Source organism: Nilaparvata lugens, chromosome 7, assembly GCF_014356525.2.
Source record: "Nilaparvata lugens isolate BPH chromosome 7, ASM1435652v1, whole genome shotgun sequence".
In the NCBI taxonomy this organism is placed as follows: domain Eukaryota; kingdom Metazoa; phylum Arthropoda; class Insecta; order Hemiptera; family Delphacidae; genus Nilaparvata; species Nilaparvata lugens.
The window spans coordinates 63,052,597-63,079,017 of NC_052510.1; the positions used below are offsets into that span (position 1 = coordinate 63,052,597).

The 26,421-nt window shown below is 34.5% G+C and overlaps 1 protein-coding gene and 1 long non-coding RNA gene across 2 annotated transcripts; one reads left to right on the forward strand and one right to left on the reverse strand.

The window, feature by feature from the left end:
• Nucleotides 1-967: 967 nt before the first annotated feature.
• Nucleotides 968-16,519, forward strand: LOC111058201 (hsp90 co-chaperone Cdc37). The gene is given in 8 exon segments (XM_039433371.1): nt 968-1,097; nt 1,937-2,070; nt 4,186-4,339; nt 9,816-9,957; nt 9,960-10,090; nt 11,677-11,792; nt 14,022-14,211; nt 16,170-16,519. Coding segments are annotated over 8 exon segments (1,152 nt in total). The 5' UTR covers nt 968-1,064; the 3' UTR covers nt 16,422-16,519.
• Nucleotides 13,135-26,398, reverse strand: LOC120352504. The gene is made up of 3 exons (XR_005571888.1): nt 26,267-26,398; nt 22,557-22,560; nt 13,135-13,145 (listed from the first exon to the last, which is right to left on the reverse strand). It is a non-coding gene; the product is annotated as an uncharacterized LOC120352504 (long non-coding RNA).
• Nucleotides 26,399-26,421: the final 23 nt, after the last annotated feature.

A 26,421-nucleotide genomic window follows, 5' to 3' on the forward strand; every position in this document is an offset into this window, starting at 1 on the left:
TTCAGAATCCTCAGAGATCCATGGACTTTTTTGGCATGCAATCATGAACTCTTTGACACGAACCAAAATTATCTTCTTGTTTAAGAATTTTAGTGGCATACGACCGAAGACTCGGGCTATGGATGTTTATTAAGTAAGTTTAATGAGGCGCTCAAGAGTGACGACCGGTATTCCGCCGGCTCACAGAATAATAATTATTGTCCTCAAATTGGCTGAGAATAAGCCAATATTATTAATGAGGATGAAACCGTATTATTCTGAAAATCGGCCGACGTTCGGCAAGTGTGAAAATCTTCTTTTGTGAGAGATGCCAATAGAATAGAACTTTATTAACATGAGATGCCAATAGAATCTATCGTCAACTTTGCAATTTTTCTATGCTCAAAAAATTTCTTGCAGAGTTGATGGTAAGCTAATCCATTGAGGATATTTCCTATAATTAAAAGTGGACTATTTCCTGTCAGGCCTGACACTTATGGTAAGAGTCACCATGAATTTATTTGATTAAATTTTGAAGAGAGCAGAAACTTATTAAAGGAAGAGTGGAACTTCAGATAATCTTTATGAATTATCTACATCCATGGACTAGAAATGGTTTTAGATAAAAACTCAAATATATTAAATTCAAAATAGTAGAAAATTAAATTCTAATATAATCAATTCAACTGGGATTAATTTATATTTGAATAGAAACAAAACGGTAGGTAATGTACCTACAATGAAATAAATACTGTATGTCCCATCAGCATATACTCTTGATTCTTACAGTGATATTACTGCATAAATATTCAATGTTTTGTTTTTCTTGGATCAAAATATGCTTAGCAAAATCCAATGCCGTACCGTATTACTTGAATCTGTAGCCGAATAGGTGAGGATAGGCATAATTCATTTCAAATTTGGCGGCAGTCGTTCGAGAAGATTGATCTTGCTCTGCGTCGGCTTCATAACTATCGATATTGTTTGATCTTTGATGTATCGATAAAATTTCCAAGTTTTCATCGTTTTCGAGAACTTTGTAAATGTGTGGTTAGTTATTTGCATGCTATTGAAATACATTTGAAATGGTGGATTATAGTAAATGGAAGGATATAGAGGTAATATTTCCATAAAATCTCCCTTTTCTAACTAAAATAACAGTGTCTTTCATTCATCTTGTAGGTCTTGTACCGTATTTACTACATTTGGTAAGCGTAGGTATTATCTGCATAATTTATAGGCTAGCATGTTTTCTGCTATTATCTTGTGTGAAACTGTTTTTGGACTTTGTTTAAAACAATGTATTCTCATTGAATAATACAACCTGTTATATTTTCTCAGTTCAAACGCTATTTTTTATTAACATACATAAAATCAGGAGTGGCCTTGTAGCTTGAAAATTATTCTTTGTTCTTTCATGTTTTTACTTTTAATCTTGAAAACAGTAGCCTGTCTTATCTAAACTCTCAACAACTAACTCCAATAATATTATATCGCTCTAGCAAACAAACTTGAATAGAGCCTAGAAGTTGAAACTTCAAGAAGAGCTGACCAATTTTTATTTTACATATGGGCTATCCAATAGTTTGGGATGCTTTACCTTTATACCTGCTGTGGCAGAAGACCCAGTGTTCTTGCTGCAAAAAACAATAAATTGTCAAAAATCCTTTAAGTTTACTTTGGTTTTAATTAACTCTATTGTGTGCCTTAGATTAAATTGTAAATGAGATTTATCTGGCTAAACATTGGTACCGGTATTATCACAGATAAGAACTGCTACATTCAAAGTTTGTGTCTGTGGTAATGTTATGCATAATTATAAGCAATAATACCTTCAACTGTTTATACCAAACATATCGTAGTAATTGTGGGTGCTGTGACATCTAATTAGTCTTTGAAAATCTATATTTGTTACAATTATGATAGAATTCAAATCTATATTTCTAATAACTCCTAGATATCCGATGACGAAGATGAAACACATCCAAACATCGATAGTCCCTCTCTGTTCAGATGGCGACATCAGGCCCGTATCGAACGCATGGAGCAACAACAACGTGAGAAGGAGGAGTTCGAGCAATCTAAAAAATTGTAAGTTTTTTAATGTAATAAGTTGGTACATCGTGTAAGCTCGAAGGGTAGTATTAAAGAGATGTATGTAATTTTTAGTATATCTTTTGAAAGAGAACAACCTGGGGGTGTGACATGAGGGCTCTCAGAACATCAAATTGCAAGTTTTTTTTAAATTTAATAAATTCGTGCATTGTGTAAGCTTGTAGAGTATTAAAGGGATGTATGTAATTTTTAGTAAATCTCTTGAAATGGGACAACCTTGGGGTGTGACATGAGGGCTCTCAGAACATGAAGCCTGGCACTGTGAAACTTCTGTACTTGAAGCAGTCAGGGGTCAGTGCTATTTGCGGATGACACCACCCTGATTTCCAGAGGTTTCACTGTGAAATAGGAAAGGGAAGAGTCCGCCAGACTCGTAGAAAATGCTGAGTTGTGTTTTCTTGCCAACGAGCTCAAACTAAATGAGGGAAAACAAGCATCTTGGTTTGCTCATTGAAAAGACAACTATAGTGAGGCCCAAGTTATAATTCAAGTTATTCTACAGTAATCGGAAAATATTCAGAAACTGTCTATCTGGACATCCCAGTCCTTGGCAACGACCGCAAGTATTAATTATCTGTAAAGTTCTCGTGAGTATTGCTCCTTTGAACCTCTGTCTTATACCGCATCCACACACTCAACAAGTGTTTACAATGACGACGTGCGCGAGAGTGTGGATGGCTTTTTTGCCAGCGCTCGCCTTCACTTGCCGCATCCACACACTCGACAAGTACTTAAAATGACGACGTGCATGAGAGTGTGGATGCCAGCGTCACCTTCGCTTAGATTTTTGTGGAGCCGAGGCGAGTGAAGGCGTGTGGCCAGCCGAGCATCCAGGCACTGGTCACATTGCAGTGTGCATGACAAGACCAACGTGGCCTAGCTCACCAGCTTGGCAAGAGTGTGGACTAGGCATTACAGGTATTTGAGCCGAGTGAAGGCGAGCAGAAGCATGTAGCCATCTACACTCGCCGTGATTCGTACGAATTCGGCGAGAGTGAAGCGCCGGCATTTGATGAATTCTGTGGGTATACAAATACTTGAGGGACTTTATTGCCCTATGGACATGGAAAGGCACTTAATTGCAATTTCATTCTCTTAATACAAAAATAATGTTTCCATTGGAGATTAGCCTGATGTTTACTGTAGCCTCAATTTGATACTTGAGAAACTCCAATATTGAAAATAAAGAGCGTTCTTGAGACAGGTGGCTCCTTTACCATTTTCTTATTATGAGATGTCAGTTCTTTTAATACGGTGGAGCTTTTATATATAGGCCTAGTACATCTCAAGGGACGGCTCAACAAATTACTTTTACAAGGTCTGTACTAAATCGGGGTGTACTGTATCAAGGTTAAAAGCTACATAGAAGTTTCAAGGGACTGCAGATAGAAATTACCATAACAGGGAATGTACTAAACTATAATATTTCATATTTTAGTTATAATAGAGTGAAATATTTCTTCTTTGTTTAGTTTTGAAGCATATAAATTTTAAAATCTACTTTGTGAAAATATCTGAGGACTTATAATTTAGTTAATATTGAAGTACTACAAGATTTAACCTGTTTCGGACTACCGTATGTGTTACGTTATCTGAATTTGGGAGAGGAATAGCACAAGGTTATCTTATTTTTCCTTTTCTCTCTATCATTACGATAATGTACTTATTGTATAAATGAATAAAGAATAAAGAGGGGAGTACTATATCGAGTTCCTCTGCAGCAATCAGTAATTATTTCTTTTTTTTTTGTAGTTGAGAAGTTGATATTGTGGTAATTATTCATATTGGATGAAAAAGACTAAGAAATTGTCAAAAAACTTTTTTTTCAAAAACATCTTTTTCATCCAACAATCAGTAATTGTTTTTTTCTGTAGCAAAGTTTAAAGTAAATTGAATTACCAACTCAAATTTTACAAGCTTGGGCAAACAAATATTGAAGAATGATGTCAAATTTTCACCATATCACTTCTTTAGCAAAACTGCATTATACCTTATGGTTTTAATTACATTCTTCATTGTACAGATGCTGTTTTACTCTCTAAAATTGGCTTTATTCCGTCATTAAATTTATTTTGTTTTGTAAATTTGCAGACACAAACAGAAGGTGGAAAGCACACAAAAGAAACTGATGGAGACTGAGAAACAGGGAGGCGATATTAGTGAACTGCGCAAGGCGTTAGATCAGCTAGAAATCGAGGGTGCCAACCTCAAGAAACAAGAAGAGGATCTCAACAAAAAAGAAAAGGTACGTTATCAATAATTATTATTGTATCAAATACTGTAATTTTCAAGAGTGCTTAGTAGCAGTAGGCCATATTGAATTGGTGTCCCATAAGTCAACTTGAGACTGTGACAGACAGTCAAAACATCCGTTCTTTTTAGAATACGGTACCTCACTTGTACAGTTTACATCGGATCTCAATGAAAAAACTTGCATTGGATGAAGCAGGGCAATAGTTTTATCAAATTTTAAACATTCCTTCCCAAATAGTATCTTACGTTACAAGGATGGGAAGGGGTCTTTTGCAGGCGAGAATGATGTTTCTAGTTGAGGCGTTATCCTCGACTAGAAGTTCATTCGAGCACTGCAAAAGACATTCACGTCCAAGTCACGTACAATATTTTTTTCGCCACACTGCACAGAAAGCAGCTGTTTTCCAGTCCCTACGTAGATCTGAAAGACCTTGTTTGCAGACGACGTCAGAAAAGGGTTTCTTTTCCGGGCTAGGCCAGAAAGTTGTCTCTTTCCAGCCGCTCATGGAAGAAGTTAATAAGTCATCCGCTAGATCGGGCGAGTGGCCACTTTCATCATCAGCTGAAGTAGCCATGATTTCAGTTCCAGTTTCGAATCAAACTAATTCGCTTCGCAACCAGTTTTATTCAATTATTTATTGTTGATTAGTGCATTCCGAATTTTCAAAAATGCTTGAAGATGACTGTGGTATTCCAAGTGAAATTTTAAAAGAATCTGAAATCCTGACTGCAAATCTCTCTACCACTAAAATCAAGAGATAGGTACGATAGCTTAACGAGTATTCTTTATTTTGTATTCTTTATTTATTTTGTCAGCAATACCTGTAGTGTGGCGAAAAATATCGTTCGCACCACGGGCAAAAATGTTTTTCCAGCTCTCAATCTTTTCTAGTCCTCGGCCTACGGCCTCGGACTTGAAAACCGGTTTCGAGCTGGAAAAATCTCATTTTCTGCTCTAGGTGCGAAATATACTATTGTCATAATAATCTAAAGAGATTCTATAATGGACTTCACAGCTCAATCATCAAGAATAGCAACTCTGACTCTAAAAACAACAAACAAAGTGTACACTATTATTAATGCACATGCACCAACTAATGTAAAAAACTCTATAGTAAGGAGTGTACAGGAGGTGGAAGACTTTTGGGAATTGTTAGATCAGACAATAAACCAAATAAATAAGAACTATGTCAAGATCTTGATTGGAGATTTCAACGCTCAGTTGGGTAGAGAAAGGAAGTATCGAGATGTAATAGGAAAATGGGCTCCACAGAAACACACAAACAGAAACGGTCAAAGGCTTGTGGAGCTGTGCAGAACTCACAGTCTTATTTCCAAATCAACCTATTTTAAAAGAAAACCGAATAAACTCAAAACTTGGAAACACCCGGATTGGAAGAGGGGAGAATGGCAGCTGGACCATGTGTGTATGGATAAGACCTTTCATAAAGAGATACATAATGTAAAGGTTCTGCGAGGAACGGACACTGGTTCAGACCATTATCTGATTAAAATCAAAATAAAATTCACTCCACTCAAAAATTGCAAGCAGAGGACATTTAAAGAAAAAAGAACTTATGACCCACAAAAATTAATTAGAAACGGAGAATACCAAGAAATGACAAAAGCAACAAAATTGACAGACAACCTTGAAGAATTACTACCAATTTTGAAACAACATGCAGAAGAAACATGCAAGCCCCATTAAGTCCACGTAAGAAACACACCTGGTGGAATGCAGATTGTGACCAAATGCTTGAAGAGAGACATCAAGCCTGGCTAAGATTTCAAAATAAGAAGACAGAAAATAATTTTATCAATCTAAAAAATGTCAGGAAAAAATTTTCCCAGCTCATCAGGAGGACCAAGAGACAGTATACAAAAGATTTGATTAACTCCATCGAGAAAGATTATCACAAAAGGAATTCAAGAGACTATTATAAGACATTCAGTAGGCAGCTACATAAATACGATCCTCCTACATTGATACTGAAGGATAAAAATGGAAAAGTGGCACATAATAATAAGGAAAACGCAGAAATAATGGCGGAAGCATTTCATAAGCTCTTAAACTGTGAGGAACCAAAGAGCCTCCTGCAGATCAACACAAACACCCCGATAAAAACAAAAGCTGAGAACATAAATCCACCGACCTTTCAAGAAGTGGAGAGAGCAATAAATGAAATGAGAAACTACAAAGCGTGTGGAGAAAATCAAGTAAGTGCGGAAATATGGAAGCATGCTAGTGTTTCAACGCGAACCTCTCTACATATGGCACTCACAAAGATCTGGATTACTGAAACACTCCCAGAACAATGGACTGAAGCAGTAATCAATCCGCTACACAAAAAAGGGGACAAGAGCAACCCAGACAACTATCGAGGAATTTCTCTCCTTGACTGCACCTACAAAATTTTTTCAAAGATCATATATAACAGGATTAAAGTTCAACTGGATGAGGAACTTGGTGAATATCAAGGTGGCTTCAGACCATGGAGAAGCTGTTCAGAACAAATAATCACGCTCAAACTAATCATGGCGTACTACAGAAGACGAAATAAGCCTCTTTCAATTGCATTCATAGATTTTAAAAAAGCATACGACTGCATCCACAGAAGATCAATGTTAAAAATTTGAGACACTTAGGACTCCATCCAAAACTTATAAAAATGATAGAGCTAACACTGACGAATACAACGTCCAAGATCAAATCAGAGGGGAACTGTCCAGATCTTTTGTAGTAGAAACAGGTTTGAGGCAAGGAGATGGCCTGTCGCCACTGTTGTTCAATTGTGCCCTGGAATATATAATGAGAGAATGGTATAAGATTAATCCAAAAAATATCAAAGTTGGAACTTCTAGAGATAATATAAATTTGAACTGCTTGGGATTTGCTGATGACCTTGCACTGCTTGCTAACAATATTCAAGAAACAAAGAAACAAATAAATACACTACAGACTATTTCTCAGAAGATTGGCCTTAAAATATCTTTTGAAAAACAGAACTCATGCTAACTGATCCACCTCTTGCAAAGAAAATCCGTATAGGAGATCAAGAAATAAAGATTGTAGACAGTTTCAAATATCTAGGTGAAATCATAACCTACAATCTCAATGAGAATCGAACGTGGGACAGTAGACTGAATAAGTTGAGAAGAGCACAGTATGCCACAAAGAACACTTACAACAAGAAATCACTATCAATAGCCACAAAATTGAAGCATTACAAGACAGTCACTCAACCGGTAATAACTTACGCAAGTGAAACCATCTTTAAAACTACCAATACCATCGCAATAGACAAATTACTAAAAATCGAAAGAAGAATCATCAGAACCTGTATTAACAAGAACTATCAAGTAGATGGACACTGGAGATTAGCTTCCAACGAAACTGTTTACAAAGAAATTGAACCTGTCACAAGTACAATAAAAAAAAAGCGAATATCTTTCTTCGGTCACCTGATTAGAGCTTCCGAGGACAGACTAAGCAGAAGAATTATTGAAAAGTTGTGGAAAAGTAAAACAAATATAAAATGGATTGAAGAACTCAAGGAGGATATGAGAGAGTTGAATATAACATTCGAAGATTTGAAGAACAAGTCGGACAACATCAGAATCCTGAAGGACAAACAGACCAGACTGCAGATCAAAGTCAGACACAGAATGGGAAGAGTGATTTCGGACGAGGAAAGGAAATTAATTTCTGAACGAATGAAGAAATATTGGGCTGAGAGAGGACGGAGTAAAGATGGAAGATACTGACTACAGTGGTCCAATGAAGGCCATAAAATTATAATAATAATAATAATAATAATAATCTAAAGAATAATAATTGAGAAATAGAAAACATTACCTGCTTGTGCTGAAGTTACTACATGCATTCTATAAACACAAGCTAGTTTACAAATTACGAATCAGAAATTTTGTAGAATTTGACAAAACTTCCACATGGAGCGCTGAAGGTGTTTTATTGTAGCAGTTTTGCTGTTCCTATTTCGGAACTAGGAAACATAATCGACTGTAAAGGAAACATGTGGTTTCATTACAGTACAGTATGCTGTAATGAGAATCATGTGTTTATTTGTTCTGCAAACAGCTGTTTACCGGCTTGATTTCTTGCATGGAAAACAGCTGAGATTGAATGACTATGACAAAAATAACTTTGAATAATGCTAACTTTTGCCGCATCCTGGTCAACCACATCCATCCGTCTTGTCCTGAGTCGCCTCCTCTTTCTCCTTGCCATTGATCGCCATCTTGGGTGGGTATGTGTCATCAGGTGTCCTGCCCATCTTAGTCTGCGCACTCTCATCACTCATATTGTTCACACTCATATTGATTAAAACGTTTACAATATTTCGATTAATAAATAAATCCTTAGTTTAAATAACGTAATTAACGTTTTGGTAGAGAGTTAGTGGGGAGGATATTTTTAATATTCTTTCCGAAGAATGGACATTGATATGTCCAAAGCTCCGCCAATTTATGTAGATGCATAACAATATAATTATTATCTATAGTTATTATATTACAAATTGCTTTTTCATATCATATACAGTTCAATAATTATTTTCTTAGTCTATATTATGTAAATTCATCTATAATTCTGCTGTATTGTAAGCTATTGTATATAAGTGTATAAGCCAGTATATATTGTAATCTACATAAATAAAGTAATCAATCAATCAATCAATCACTGTGACTATATATCAGCATGTTGATACAATCGACACAACTCTTCATTGTCCAGATTTCTGCTTCTTGAACACCTGAAATTAAAAGCGGTTAAAATTTAACCAGCTTTTGTGCAACCGGGCCAATTATCTGTTAATTAATATTTTTGAAGGACGGCTTTAAAATCTTGAAATCTATTAACAGGAATGCTGGTGGATGCACGCTTTAAATTTATAAAGCCTGGGTTTCATTAGTAGAGTTTGTGGTGGAGTTCCCTGGGCAAGTGCTAACTATCTTGTGAACTCTCCCTATGAAAACTTTCATGGTGGAGTACAAGTTTTCAGTAGAGTGGGATAGCACCGTGGGATAGTACTCTACCATTTGCCTTCCCCCACCGACCGCTTCTCACTCTACTCTACCACTACTATGCTAATGAAAACAGTCTCGAGCTAGTAGAGTAGAGTCGTGCCGTTGGCTATCAAGTTTAAGAAGTATTGTTATTTATTAAAAAGTATTAATTTATTACAATGTGTTAATAGTACAAGAGTTAATTTATTAAAAAGTATTGACATTTTAAGGTTAGTTCTGTTCACTAAAAACACACTTTACCACCTACTATTCTCAAATGTAGTGAAAACAGTTAATCAGTTAAACAGTTAAACAGTTAGCTCGGTAGAGTTGGTATGTCAGTTACTTGACAACGAACCCTACTAGTGAAAACCGGGCTTAGTTAGTGTTATTTATTTTGTGAACCGTATTGTGTTAATGATTGGGAATATTGTCGATTTAAGGTAACACCCTGGAACGTGGACACAATCAGCAAGCCGGGCTTCACGAAGACAATAGTGAACACAAAGCCGGAGCGACGGGAGGAGAATCTGAGTGAGGAGGAGCGCGAACAGCGGCTGAAGGTGTTCATCAAGGAGAACGAGAAGACCTGAAGAAGTTCGGCATGCTGCAGAAGTACAACGACAGCAAGCAGTTCCTCAGCGAGCATCCGCATCTCGTCTGCGAGGATACCGCTAACTATCTCGTCATATGGTGCATCAACCTCGAGATGGAGGAGGTCAGAATTGACACATTTCACTTATACAGAGTGTTTCAGAAGTAGTGTCGGACATTTTAGGGTATTGTTCCTGGATGATAGGAGACTACAAATGTCGTATTTCAAGTGTCCAAAACTCGGTTATCCAAGCTGCCATATTGTTTTTTTCACTTAGGAATTTCTATCACAAGAACGAAAATATGTATTGATCTGAAATTTGGAATGAATATTTATGTTATAAAGACTCAACTTTAAAAAATAAAATGAAAAATTTTCGATGTACATATTCAAAATGGCGGCCATTTTAAATTTTTCTATGACAAATTTCACCAGGAACAATACCCTTAAATGTTCTACACCACTTCTGAAACACTCTGTATATTTTTCTAATTACTATTAAACGAAAATCCAAATTGAATTATGTTAATCATCAATAAGTTCAATAAGTTTTTCACTCTCTATGTTAAACGAGCCCGCACAGTCACCGTAAAAAGTAAACTGAACTACTAGTCGGTGACGGCGCGGGCAACAAACACGGCGACACTGCTGGCGCGGTGCGGTAGTATGATATGTGTCCCTTCACATTTGAAAGCCTTTGTTTTCTCACTCGCCGTAGTACGCCCGACACTCGGCCGTACGTCGGCGCGGGCTCGGTGCGGTCATGTGTGTCCCGGCCATTATAAGGACGGCAAAATATTGTACGAACAAAAATTGATTTATGTGTAGCTAGCCTAAAACGGAACTTGAGAAACATCATCTGTTTAATCTAATAAAATTCAGAAGATTTCATATTATCAACTAGCTGGCCCGGCGAACTTCATACCGCCAAATAGTTTAATGCATCTTATGACAAACTTTAACTGGATGCACACCTCAGGAGGGGTGATTTTTATTTCTGTGTGTGGCCAGCTCACAAATCTTCTCCCGTAAGGATTTCATGTAAACTATGCACCGTAAGAAAAAGTCCTGAAGTCGGATTATAAATTTAATAGGCCATAAACCTGGCCCTGGACATAACGAACACAACTAAAAAAAATCATCAGATTCGGTGCACACATAAAAAAGTTATTAAATGTCAAAATTTGAGGCTCGATTTTTATTTATATGGATGTGGAGGTTAGGTAAAAATAATGTTTAAAATATCACTCACCTATGGTGTGGAAATAACAATACTTATTCATCCATTTCAACCTTTCTACAGGAGTTATCACTTATTTCTGATGCAATCGCTCGTTGAGATGACTAATATAGGAGTCTATCATTTAATACCATAAATTGTGATGTAATAATGCTTTCCGCTGTAGTAAGAGTAAATCCCAGAAATACCTTATCAGCAATAATCGGTCAGTTCAATTTCTGATGTAATAATAATAAGTAGAGATATAAGTTTTGTAAGTCTTGGAATATTTTAACCTTTTTTATCATAGAAAAATAATATTACTATTTTCAATCATATAATTTTCAAAATAAGAAGACTTTAAATTTAAATTTAGAATAAAAAATGTACATTTTTGAGTTGTCGTTTGAAATTGTTCCAATTTTTCTTTCTCGTTTACACTTTAATATTTGCAATGTTTACTCTATCTATTGTATTGTTTTGTTTGCAGAAAAGAAACCTAGTACGGCATGTGGCTCACCAGAGCATTTGCATACAATATATTCTCGAACTTTCCAAACAACTAGAAGTGGATCCCCGCGCTTGTGTGGGAGCTTTCTTCTCAAAGTAAGTTTTTTTTAGAAAAATAGTTTAATCTCTAGTTTTTGCAGTTTTTGTAACAAATAACCAAATCGTCGTGTTTTATTAATTTACTAGCAGGCAACTCATGCTCCGCAAGGGTCAAAATGAAAACTTGACAAACCGAAAACTTGACCTACTGAAATCTTGAAAAATTTGAAACAGGCCTGTAACCATCCTCGGTAAATTAGGAATATGCAAATTTTCGGGTTCATTCATTAATTCAATCGTATGGTTTTGATGCCAACATTAGCCTTAAAAATTTTTTTTTGAAAATAAAAATCAGGTCTAGACCCTCGTCTTCAAAACATAAAATATCCGGTTCTTAGCTAGCCAAAAATAAAAATATTCAGTTCCTCTTCCAGAGCCACTCATAATTCTATTGTTAGCCGCTTCAACCAGTTTTCAGCTCTGTTTGTGGCTTCATGCAGCTCTCTTAGGTCTCCCTCAAATGAATGGATTGGGCATTCAGCAGCTATGTGGCTCACGGTTTGTGTTTGGCCACACGCACACAAATCTGACTGCAGTAGGCCCCATCTCTTTTGCTCCTTAGCGCATCGCCCTTTTCCTTCCCACACGGATCCGATTGAAAGCACTTCACTCTTTCCTCTGGAGATCTAATTCATGCACTCTTTCAGTTGTTCTTCAACTAGGAAGTTATTAGTGGGTGCATCTTGTGCCCACTTCGATCTCCACCTCTCATTCATGCTGCCACACACAATACTATTTGGGTACATCTGCCATGGAGGATTTCTCGACTTGGGGGTACTTTGTGGAAAGGGTGGGATATCATCATACATCGTCGTTTTCGGATTGTGTAGGCACGTCTTCAATTCTCTCTTCAGGTGCTATTCTCTACGAAACTGTGATGGGGCTATAACTGGAAGCCATGGAACAGGAGTTGACTCCTCTAAAATTTCAAGTTAATCAGTTGAGTAGTTGAGACGTGATGATGAGTCATTCGTGTATTTCCTATCCCGTTATAAGTCAATTCTTTCCTTTATTATATTATAGACTAGCAGGTAACCCGTGCTCCGCAAGGATTTAATTAAAAACTTGACAAACTGGACACTCAGCGTAATAAAATCTTGAAGAATTGAAAAGAGGAATATAATCATTCATGGTAAATTAAGAATATATATGCAAGGTTTCAAGCTAATCAGTCAAGTAGTTCAGACGTGATGATGCGTCATTCGTGTATTTCCTATTCCTTACGTGTAAAAGACGATTCTTTCCTTTATTATATTTTATAGACTAGCTTACCCGGAGAACTTCGTACCGCCAAAAAGTCAATGTATCTCATGTCACACTTGACTTTATTTGGTGAATCATTAAATTTATCTGACAATCAATATTTTCATTTACATCTTATACGGACTTCCTATGTGCTTAGTCATGCAGCATTTATTATTCCGACATTGCAACATATTCTCGATCAATTGGTAGTAATATCTATCAGTAAAGTGTTGAATTGAAAAAATAGATACCGGTAGGTTAAATCAGTGTTTCAAATATGAATTTTATGTTTTCATAGTTGTTGATTGTCAATAAATGGTCCAGGAAATATGCGATGTACAATGAATTACACAGAATTCCATATTCTTTCCATCTTCAATTTTAGGATGAATAAGCTATGCTAAATTTAAAAAAAAGTAAATTTTTCGGTCATTCTTCAGTAATTAATGATTGCAATATGAACAACTCTCTTTCATGAGATGAATAATTATTTTCCAGTTTCTCAATGATAGGGGAGTGATAATTATTTGTATAGGTCTTCTAATGAACGATTATCTACAGCTGGTACCAATCAACTACGGTACACTAACTTCAACTCCAAACCACCGTTTCAATACCAGTACACAATTGATCACAGGGTGACGTGTTTATTATACAGCTGGTAACTTTAGATGCTAAATTATAAGTAGACACTCGGCCTAAAATTTCAAAAACATAGGTCTGTAAAATGGATTAATAAATAATTATTATTAAATAAATAAATAGATTTTATTGTCGTAGACCAATATAGGTCCCCCAATTAGTCCCCCTATTAAAATTTCTGGTCAGAAACCATCCCCAATATTCACACAAAATATTCCCAAAGTTTCATGCCGTTCTGTCAAGTAGTTTCCGAGTCTATAGGGAACAAACAAACACAAACACACAAACTAACATTCATTTTTAAATATAGAAATAACCGATGTTTGTCATGGTTTGTAGGATCCAGGTGGCTGAGCCCGAGTACAAGCAGTCGTTTAACGACGAGGTTGAGGCATTCATCGAACGAGTCAGGAAGAGGGCCAAGGAGAAGCTGGAGAAGGCCATGAAGGAGGTGGAGGAGGAGGAGAGACTGGCGAGGCTGGGGCCGGGCGGGTTGGACCCCATTGAAGTCATGGAAACTCTGCCTGAGGTCAGTTTTACTATAGTGAGGTCTACTGAACTTGACAAACATTATCTGTTTAATCTAATAGAATTTATAAGGCAAACAATCGTACGAAAAAAATCAATGTGTGTGAAGGTTACAGTGAGGTCCAAGTTATAATGGCAGTGTTTGTTTAGCAATGGTATTGCTATCCTTGTCTATCATTCAACAAAGCGGATAGAGCTATCTCTCTCGCTTTGCTCTGTTGCCAGATCGTCTTTTAACAATGTAGAATTATTAATTAATTAACAAAATATTCCATCTTAATTATGAAAATGCATTATAAAATTATTGATAAATATAATTTCTTGCTTAATAAAATATAATTGATTATTTTAAAAGAGAATGAACAGTTAATATTACATTATAATAAACCCATATCAGCTACCGTCTGTAGAAGGCATTGACAAAGCAGAGGTTCGACAACGTCTTTCAAGGATAGCAATACCATTGCTAATGAAACACGGCGATTGTAACGTGGACCTCACTATAATAAACTACAATAATATACAGCATCTTCTATTGCAGCTTCTACAATTCTAGAAGACATTGAACTCCACTTCAAATTCAAAATCTTGCTTCAATTTACCAAGAAGTATTCTCAAATTGTGTCTTGTCTTCATTCTATTGATTTTTATTCTTTCCTCAATATGTTTTCATTTTTGGGTATGTTCAATTGATCTTTACAACAGTTTTTCTTAATTTTTACATCCATTTCGTACATTTTCACATCTATTTTTATGTATTTATAAAATAGAATAAATTATAGTACCCTTTGAAACTAATAAAATAATAGATTAAGAATGCAAATTATAACAACTAAAGATAACCTGACGATGGTATGAACACTGAAACTAGTTGTTATAATTTGTATTCTTAGGCCCAGTTGCACAAATCAAAAGCCAGTTTTGACCGTGATTAATTTCACGAGAACCAATCAGAGAAGCCAGCCGTCTTATCAAAAAGACCATCTCGATTAGTATTATCGATAATACTGCCTTTTATATGTATTCAGTTTTTTCTCTACCCTGAAAAATTCTGATTTTTGACATGTCCCCTTTCTCTTCAGACTGATTCAATTATAGTACCCTTTGAAATTAATAGATTAAGTGCCGGTTGCACAAAAGCCGGTTAAATTTTAATCGTGATTAATTCCACGAGAACCAATCAGAGAAGCCAGCCGTCTTATCAAAAAGACCATCTCTGATTGGTTCTCGTGGAATTAATCACGATTAAAATTTAACCGGCTTTTGTGCAACCGGCACTTAATCTATTAATTTCAAAGGGTACTATAATTGAATCGGTCTGAAGAGAAAGGGAACATGTCAAAAATCATAATTTTTCAGGGGAGAGAAAAAACTGAATACAGATAAAAGACAGTATTGATAATTTCAAGATTGTTTTTTGTCATTAGGGTGCAAACTCTTTTAAGACAATTTTAATCCAGTATAAGCACTTATATAAGATTCACCCCTTAAAATTGAGTTTTTTGTTAACTTCCTATTACTCATGATGATATTATAAATTATCAATCTTCAACTTTTACAATAAACACCTCAACCGAAAGCAATCTAACCTCAAAGCAACGCGTGAATCAAAGGTAACCTAACAATAGCATAAAAATCACAACTGACAAACAGCTAATTTTCGAATGTTTGGCGTTGAAAGGGATCATGATTGTGTGTCATGACTAGTTCCCTTTCACTCCAGTACAGCAAAAATACGATATCTGTTTCTCGTATAAAGAGAGTGCTGACATATTCCCTTTAAACTCCAATCGATGTATCCCACAGTAAACAACTCATTTCAACCATTAAAAAAAATAATGAAAAATTTTGACATGTTCCCTTTCTCCTCAGGCCGACTCAATTCTATTTTATAAAATTTATAATTTATTTAATAAAATAAATTAGCCCTGAATTCATAAATTTTTATATAATTTTCAGGAGCTGAAAGCGTGTTTCGAGTCACAGGACATAGGCCTGCTGCAAGAGACGTTGGCAAAGATGTCCAACGAAGACGCCATCTACCACATGAAGCGCTGTGTGGATAGCGGTCTGTGGGTGCCCGAGAAGAAGGATAAAGCCGACGCCGGTGAGGGTGAGGCGTCAACCGAAGGGGCGGCGCTGTCAAAAGCCGATGAGGACGAGGAAAAGTTCTATGACGCAATCAGTTCGTCCGTCGAGAAAGTCGACTGAAGGTCAAAATTGCAAATTGATTCAAAAGTTATGATTGGGGATTTAAATTTTTAATTGAATTTAGTTTATTGATTGAATTCAATCTATTAGGTCCGGTTGCACAAAAGGCTGTTGAATTTTAATCATAATTAAATTCTACGAGGACCAATCACAGTTCGTCCGTCGAGAAAGTCGACTGAAGGTCAAAATTGCAAATTGATTCAAAAAGTTATGATTGGGGATTTAAATTTTTAATTGAATTAGTTTATTGATTGAATTCAATCTATTAGGTCCGGTTGCACAAAAGGCTGTTGAATTTTAATCATAATTAAATTCTACGAGGACCAATCACAGTTCGTCCGTCGAGAAAGTCGACTGAAGGTCAAAATTGCAAATTGATTCAAAAAATTATGATTGGGGATTTAAATTTTTAATTGAATTTAGTTTATTGATTGAATATATTAGATCCGGTTGCACAAAAGGCTGTTGAATTTTAATCATGATTAAATTCTACGAGGACTAATCACAGATGTGAAAAGCTGGTTAAATTTTAATAGTGGTTAATTTCACGAGAACCAATCAGAGAAGGATTTTTTCAAAGACGGCTTCTCTGTTTGGTTCTTGTGGAATTAACCACGATTAAAACTTAACCGGCTTTTGTGCAAACGTTTGATTGTATGGAAGGAGATGTAGTGGTATTTCTCCATAATTGAAAGAATAAGACGTTGATGCTACCAATACCATTATATTTAGAATAGTGGTATATTTATAGTGGGCTAAATATAGTGGTATCGACAACATCAATGTCTTAGGGTCTGGTTGCAGAAAAGTCGGTTAAATTTTAATAGTGGTTAATTTCACGAAAGCCAAAGCCAAAAAGGCTTTTTTAAAAAGACGGCTTCTGTGTTTGGTTCTTGTAGAATTAACCACGATTAAAACTTGACCGGCTTTTGTGCAACCGGCACTTATTCTTTCAATAACAGAAGGTTTTTCTGAGAAGAAGGTCTCTATGATTGGTTCTCGTGGCATTTAATCCTGATTAAAAGCTAACAGACTTTTGTGCAACCGGGTATTATTAGTCTGTATGAAATGAGTTGAGACTTTGACAACATATCCGTGTTGCCAAATTGTTTTAAAAGACGGCTTCTGTGTTTGGTTCTTGTAGAATTAACCACGATTAAAACTTGACCGGCTTTTGTGCAACCGGCACTTATTCTTTCAATAACAGAAGGTTTTTCTGAGAAGAAGGTCTCTATGATTGGTTCTCGTGGCATTTAATCCTGATTAAAAGCTAACAGACTTTTGTGCAACCGGGTATTATTAGTCTGTATGAAATGAGTTGAGACTTTGACAACATATCCGTGTTGCCAAATTGTGTGCGAAATTCCAATCATTCCATATGACAGGATATATATATTCAATTCGACAACACTGTCGATGCAGGTTTGCCAATTTGAACACAGTCAGTCATATGGGTTTGCATGAGAAGATTGAAATTACGCACACAATTTGGCAACACGGATATTTTGTCAAAGTCTCAACACTTATACAGACTATAATTATTTATACACTGAATATTAAATTTCCATTTAGATTAAATTGAGATTATCAACTGAAGGTTCAATTCCTAAGAGAGGACTCTAGTGCACGCTTTACCAAAGTCTATTCCTGTATATAATTGGTGTATAGACAATGTATCTATATGCTTGTCAACTGTAGCCTACAGTAATAGACAACAGCCGTTAATACAGCGCTGCTAGAGTCGTCGCTTAGGAATTGGATCTTTGGAATGAATTTACATTGAGCATTTTATTTGAATTAAATTCAAATTTTTGTATTTTATTTGAATATACAATTGAAGTGCCGTTTCTAAACTCATTTTATGGTTCCAAAATTTACTTTATGTCTGTTTGTTTGAAAGCTATGTATGTTTCTATTGAAAGCTATGTAAGAGTGTTGAAATCAAGCCTAGTTGAAAATGTACAGTCAAAACTTGGAATCAAAATGCACGTTTTGTCTGTGGGGACAATTTAGTATCTATGTTTGTGTTGAAAAATATGTGAACATTTTGAAATCCAGTTTAAAACTTCAGTTCAAGATTTAGCCAATTCAAGTCAAATTCTGGATCAACGTTAGATTTAGATCAACGTCAAATTACAGTTAACTTATGTTTTGAGAAAGTCTATTATTAATCAGCTTCTCAGACTCAAAATCAAGCTTAATTTAAATTTCTTAATGCATGTTATGTCGAATGGTGAAAATGGTCGATTCAGTCTATGCTTATATCTAGAGAGATGTGACAAATTTTCAAAAGCAAGTAGTTTTTTATATATTGCAGTGTGAAAAATACGTCCATAAAAGTGTTTAGATCAATTTATTTGAAGTAATGTGAAAACATTAAATTCCTGTTCATTTACCATTTCAATTTATCGTATTTAGGACATGTAAACTAAAAAAGCATGTCTATTTTAAGATTAATTTATAAAATTCAACTAAATTTTTCTTTCAGAACTATGTCAAATTTGTCAAATTACCATTCATTATTTGAATTTGGTTAAATTTGGAACAATCTTATTCTTGTAACATATTTGTTAGCTCAAAATGTTCTACCTAATATTTTGCCAATAAGTCAAATAACATTTTTTTATTGAGAAAAATCATTGGTTTATTAGGGTAATGTGATAAAGTTTAAGCCATTGTGTAAGCCCGAGAAATATTTTTCGGAATAACTTTGCTTCCTTTCTGCCAATTATGTACAGCCACTCTATGTTTATCAAAGTTATCCATGATAATTTTTTATAGTTTTGATTTCTATTTTTCCTTGGAAAAAATTTTCCTCGGCTTCGTTGCTAATTATTGACAATTTTGTAAATTTCGTTTAATTTTTGTTCTCATTGTATCAATGTGTTTTAATCTATCTATCATTGTGTAAAATTTAAATTTCAATGCCAGCTTTTCTACATCTGCTGTGTCAGAATTATTTTCACTGTTTCAACTACTGTTTTGTGCCCATTTGGAGAATATTAAACTATTATTCCATTTTCGTTTGAGAGTCACTGTAACGACTTGCGTACTCCACTGCGAATCGCACGTCGGGACGGGAACGGAATAAGTTTTAAGGCGTGGTTAAATGTATTAAATCGTCATCGTTGCCCTCATGCGTCGCAGTGTTGTGCGGAAGGCTTGAATGTTAGTTCTAAAGTTTGCAAAATTTTGTATTGAAACTCTAGGAAAGAAGAATTTTATTTTAGATAAACTTATTGATAATATCATTGTCAAATTATATTCGAAAAAATTATCTTGGATAGCATTAGATCACAGTTTTGGTTCTATCAATGTGTCTAGTTGAATATCTATCAAGAATTCATGCTATAAAATTTTGAATTTGATTTGTTACTTGTCACTGGAAGTTCCGGTCGCACAGAAGCCTGTTAAATTTTAATCCTTATTAAATCCCAGGAGAACCAATCAGAGAAGACTTCTCTCAAAGAAAACATCTCTGATTTGTTCTCGTGGAGTCTAATCATGGTTAAAACTTAACAGGCTTTTGTGCAACCGGGCCAAAGACCCAATGACGATTTCTAATTGGTCTTGCCAAATTTTTTACTTGAGCTGCGTTTACACCAAAGTTATTAACAAAATGTTTATTTTTCCGTCCTTATAGATTCTATTAGATTGAACATAACTTATCATACACGTGATGTGCATATGTGTTTGTCAAGCTCCGTTTAATCTAGAATTTATAAGGAAGGAAAAATAAACATTATTTTAATAACTTTGGTGTAAACGCAGCTTTAATCAGCAGTTAGATGTTATGAATTCGAATGATCAATTCGATTAAAAACTAGTACAAAAAACAATAATCAATGTGTCATTGTGCCCCATTAATGATAATCAATTGTTGATTAATTAATTATCAACCGATTATTATTTGTTCATTCTATTGTGAGATTCGCTTCAAACTGTTAGGCATGGTTGCACAAAAGCCGGTTAAATTTTAACCGCGATTAATTCCACGAGAACCAATTAGAGAAGGCGTTTTTGAAAAGACGGCTTCTCTGATTGGTTCTCGTGGAGTTAATCACGGTTAAAATTAAACCGGTTTTGTGCAACCGGTACTGAGCATTAGTTAAATTTGAAACATTGGAGTTACTTGAGAGAAATTATGACAGTTTGAAGTAAATTTCGCTGTGTAGTTTAATTTATCATTCTCATTGAACATAAATTACAAGGTCAAAAATATTGAATGTATAAAATCTCTATAAATACTGGCTAACATAGGTTTCATGTTCATACAATTTTGGGTATTCTGTACATGAGTTATTAATTAATTTTTATTTGGTGTCTTCATTATAAAAAAGAAACAATATGCTAAGCTTGTTGTGTCTATGAAGAAACTCAAAAATAATCAACCCATTGTAATACTTGTTTCTCGAATGTTATTTTTCGAAATTAAATGTGTAGTGTTTTTATCAGAATATTATGTCTAATTTTGATTGTAGAGCAGTCATTCTAGTTTAAGATGTAAATACGGTACAGTAGGTTTTTATTTGAATTCTATATTATTTTAAGAACCTGGAGTCTGTTTCTTGAAATTTTGAAAGTCCTGTGAAACATGCACAACTGCCTATTGTGAGGTCCACGTTATAATGGTAGTGGAGAAAGATAGAAGAACAGTTTTACCGATTCTCTGCCTTGCCACTGCCTTCTAGAGAGGATAGCTGATACCAGTATATCTTATGCTGTTCATTCTTGTTTAAAATAATCAAACATATTTTATTCATCAAGAAAATGTAACCTATTTTTCAACGATTAAATAATAAATTTTCTTAATTGAGATCAAAATATTCTGTTAATTTATTATATCTCTACATAATTGAAAACGATCCGGCAACGTTGGGGAGTTAGAAAAGGATAGCAACACCACATTCATTGAATACTGCCATTATAACATGGACATCACTGTATAATCAATCTATCATTAATCACAGGATTTCTAAATTTTTATCAAACAGGTCCTGTAGTGAGATTCAAGTTAGTCAGTGGAAATGATAGAACGGCATTGCTTCCATGTTTCTTTTTCTACCGCTTTCTGTGGTAGATAATATTGTGGTTCAAGCCATCCCAGTTTATCTGATATAATATTCATTGTCCATTATTGTTGATAATGATCAATATTATACGTCAAATATATTATATTCTCCAATAAAATATATTTACTGATACATTTTTTTAATTGAGATTGGGGCTGTAAGCCTGATGTTCCTTTCCTAACCATTCTTCAGTTCAGAATGATATTGTGATTTTCAATGTATAAAATAAATAAAAACGATTTAGCAACAGTGCAGGATTGGAAAAGGATACAGCTATCTGCTTTGTCTATTGACAGACAAGGATAGCAAACCAATGTTGATCAGGTGCTGACTTCATAACATGAATCTCAATATGGAATTTTTTATTCAATTCTTAATTTATTATGAAAATCGATTTTTTAAAATAATTTATGAATTCGGAATTTAATCAGTTTTTTATTGACATTGTTTCAACACAACTTATTCTCAGTTACTTTCAGATTAACTGAGCTACAAAAAGTTATAATATTCTATTATTTTCTGTCAAACATTACATGAATATCATTACATGAATGATCAAAACTATTTTAACTTGATGATTTTAATCACAAACCTCCGACTTATTGTGTACGTATCATTATCCACGTTTAAAAAATCTAAAATCGATTATTAATGTAATTTAACTAATTTTTCATTGTATTTTACATACTTAGTTCTCTATTAAAATATATTTAAAGCTTAAATTGCATTCTGATTTTAATTGTTATGAAAAAAACTTCCTAGACAGAAACCTGTAGTTATAAACATTAATGGTGTGCTTTAATTTTTGGGTAGCACAATAGATTTCTTTAAAATTGATTTCTTTGGGAATGAAATGGATCATTTTTGTAAAAAAACAATATTTATTTTCAAGAACGCAACTCACTTGAATGTAAATTTGTGGTAGTAGAAAGGGGTGAAAACCAAAAACATGCTTATTCAAAAAATAATTAGCAATTGAAAGGTGAATACTGCAGAGAAATCTTAAAACGATTATAAACAATTTCAACATGAAGAATGATTCTATTCAAAATGAATTGAATACTATACTTAATATGTTAAAATTGTTTTAATTATTACAAATAATAGAAAATAACTAGTACCCTTGAAATTAAAAAAGCAAACTCAGATGATGTTTTGAAAATAATCAATAACTTGAATAAGAACAAATCTCCTGGTATTGATAATATAAGGGTTCTCGATGTGCAGACGATAAAAGAAAAAATATGTAATTCAACTTCCAATCTGATTAATTCGAGTATAAGAAAAGGCATTTTTCCAGAGCCATTAAAGAAAGCCATAGTCAAACCAATACACAAATGTGGACCCCGCAGCTGTCTAGCAAATTACAGGCCTATTGCTAAACTCCCAATCTTTGAAATAATATTTGAAAAATATGTTTCTGCATCTTTGAACAAATACCTCAAAGCCAATGAAATAATTACGAATTCTCAATATGGTTTCCAAAAAGGTAAAGGCACTGAACAGCTTCTTGTCGAATTTACAAATGTAATTAACTGTCATCTTAATAATAGACTACATTTACTGGCTATATTCATTGACTATTCAAAGGCTTTTGATACCCTAGATCACCAGTTTCTCTTAAATGAATTGAATAAGATTGGTATTTCTGGTTACAATTATGATTGGTTCAAGAAAAAATTGTGGACCTAATCTTGCAATGCTTTGAGGAGAAATGTATGGTAGGATCCAGTCTAATAGACCTGAGCAAGGCCTTTGATTTGGTTTCGCATGAGATATTATGTAAAAAACTTGAATATTATGGTATTGTAGGCAAGGAGCTAAGTCTCCTAAGAAGTTATCTTCAGGTTAGGAAGCAAAGGGTTATCATAGATGGTAAATGTTCCAATTTCTTGAATATATATGCTGGTGTTCCACAAGGATCGGTACTTGGACCGTTTCTCTTTTTGGTATTTGTAAACGATTTTAGCTTCAATGTATCGGGTCTTTCCGTGATGTATGCTGATGACACCACCTTAATTCAGTCAGATGTGAGCATAGAAAATATCAATAAGAAGCTTGATGGATCTTTGGTACAAGCTAAAACATGGTATTCAACCAATAAGCTTAAGATAAATGAAGAGAAAACGGAGAAAATAATATTTCAATTGGGACACTCAGCAGGTCTTGACAAAGAAGTTTTGAAACCAGTGAAACTTTTGGGTATAATCTTGGATGCTAAACTCAATTGGGAGGAGCATGTTGATGGTCTATGTAAACGCTTAGCCAGAGTAGTATATCTTCTGAGGCGACTGAAAAATTCTGTAAGCTCTGATACAGTAATGATGACATATTATGGTCTTTTTCACTCTCATTTGGCTTATGGTGTTAGAATGTGGGGGAACTCGACAACACACAAGAGAGTCTTCATATGGCAAAAAAAAGCTATTAGGGCTATCCTAGACCTTCCCCAGAGAGAATCATGTAAGCCACACTTCATTAAACATGGTATTCTGACCTTGCCATCTTTATATATTCTATATAATGTTATGCATGTGAAAAAAAGATTACAGAACTTTCCCAGACACAGTGATTACCATACCTATAATACAAGGAATAAAGAAAACATTGTTACCCCTAAAATAAGACTGACCAAGAGTTTGAAAAGTCACATGTTTTTACAATTCGCTTTGTTTAATAAGTTGCCAGTAAATGTTAAAACCCTGCCTGTTAATAGATTTAAAAATGCAGTTAGTTTGATTTTAAAACAGAATGGTTACTATTTGGTCGACGAATATTTAAAATCATGATGATGTTTGGTGCTTTGAAATGTAGTAAATGTTAGTGTATAATCAGTAACAGTGTGGTTTTCCAGGTGTTTATCAAGTACCATACAAAAATAATAATAATTACAATAGCCTGCTTTTTTATAATATTTTATTGAATTTTTAAATATTTTGATAGTATTGTATTGTAATGTTTCCTGACTTATATTTATTATTAAGTATATTTGAATATGACTTTTTATGTGTATGTTTGTATTCTAAAGCTTTACTGCATATTGACACTGCCTATTGCGATTAATTTTGTTCAACGGCAATAAAGAATTCTTATTCTTATAAGAGTTATTTACATAACCGCTCGTTTCTTGTAAAATTAGATAAATACACAAGTCAATCTTATGGATGCGATGTAGGAGTACCACAGGGAAGTATACTAGCTCCTATTTTATATAACATTTACGTTAATGGATTGCCATCTGTGATAAAAAATGGAGAGCTTTTTACTTTCCTTGCCCTATTACCTTAGGTAAGGAAAGTATTGCTTTCCGAAAAAAAATTAAGGTACCTCAATTTCTAAATTTCTATACGTTTCAAGGTCCCCTGAGTCCAAAAAAGTGGTTTTTGGGTATTGGTCTGTGTGTGTGTATGTGTGTATGTCTGTATGTGTGTGTGTGTGTATGTGTGTGTGTGTGTGTGTGTGTATGTGTGTATGTCTGTGAACACGATAACTCCATTCCTAATTAACCGATCGACTTGAAATTTTAAACTTAAGGTCCTTATACCATGAGGACCCGACAACAAGAAATTCAATAAAATTCAATTCAAGATGGCGGAAAAAATGGCGGATAGTTACTAAAAAACCATGTTTTTCACGGTTTTCTCGAAAACGGCTCTAACGATTTTCTTCAAATTTATATCATGGATAGCTATTTATAAGCCCTATCAACTGGCATAAGTCTCATTTCAGGGAAAATTTCAGGAGCTCCGTAATTTTCTTGAGAAAAATGGCGGATAATGACTAAAAAGCCATGTTTTCCACGGTTTTCTCGAAAACGGTTCTAACGATTTTCTTCAAATTTTTACCATGGATAGCTATTTATAAGCTTCATCAACTGACATGAGTCTCATTTCTGAGAAAATTGCAGGAGCTCCGTAATATTCTTGAGAAAAATGACAGTTACTAAAAAACCATGTTTTTCACGATTTTCTCAAAAACGGCTCTAACGATTTTTTTCAAATCCATACTCTGTATAGTTATTTATTAGCTCTATCAACTGACATGAGTCTTTTTCCTGAGGTACTAATGGGGGGTCCACCCAATCCTTGAGAAATGGACTTTGTAACCTCCTTCTCGTGCATGAGATAGGTAGGTACACGGTTTTTACTTTTTCTTCTTCCATATACCGTGGGTACGGTAGGTAGAGCAGTTTATAAAAAGAACACAGTCATAGTCAAGATATTTCATCTGTAGAACAGCTGTTTTGACAAATTTCAAAAAAATCATCGAATTTCACAATTCACATAAAGGAAAAAGTACTCTGAAAACAATTGTATATACACATTTACAGTAGTCTGATCGTAGTTGCAAATATGTTGCCGTCAATCGTCATTATGTTATTCCCCTAAATTATTCTCGTTTGATAATGAGGCTTATAGTTCAATGAGCAGGGAAAGTTGTGTGAGTGTACCACACCAGATTTTTATGTATGAACACGACGCTTTGATAGTAGCCCATAAAAATTTCGAAATAGCCGAAAAATTGACTCAAGATGACTATAATAATATTCTTCGATGGTCACATGATAGGAACTTGATTATTAATAAATCTAAGACAGTGGTCCTACACTTCAAAACACCCCATACTAAAGTTCTTAATCCCCCAGTTATAAAAAATCATGATTGTGTCTTTATTTGAATAATGGTGATCCCTGCACATGTACCCCTTTGAAAGTTACAAATAACACCCGTTACCTTGGTGTAATCTTGGATGATAAACTAAAATGGGAATTACATTATTGTTTCTGAGTCCGAATTCTGGTAGCTAGTGGCTCAGTATAGAGCGGCTGGTCAATATGATGTAGATATTTTGCTTATTGGTCATTGACCCAGATACAATATAATTTTAATGAAGAGGACCACCGTCTTGTTTCATAAAAGACGGAAAAA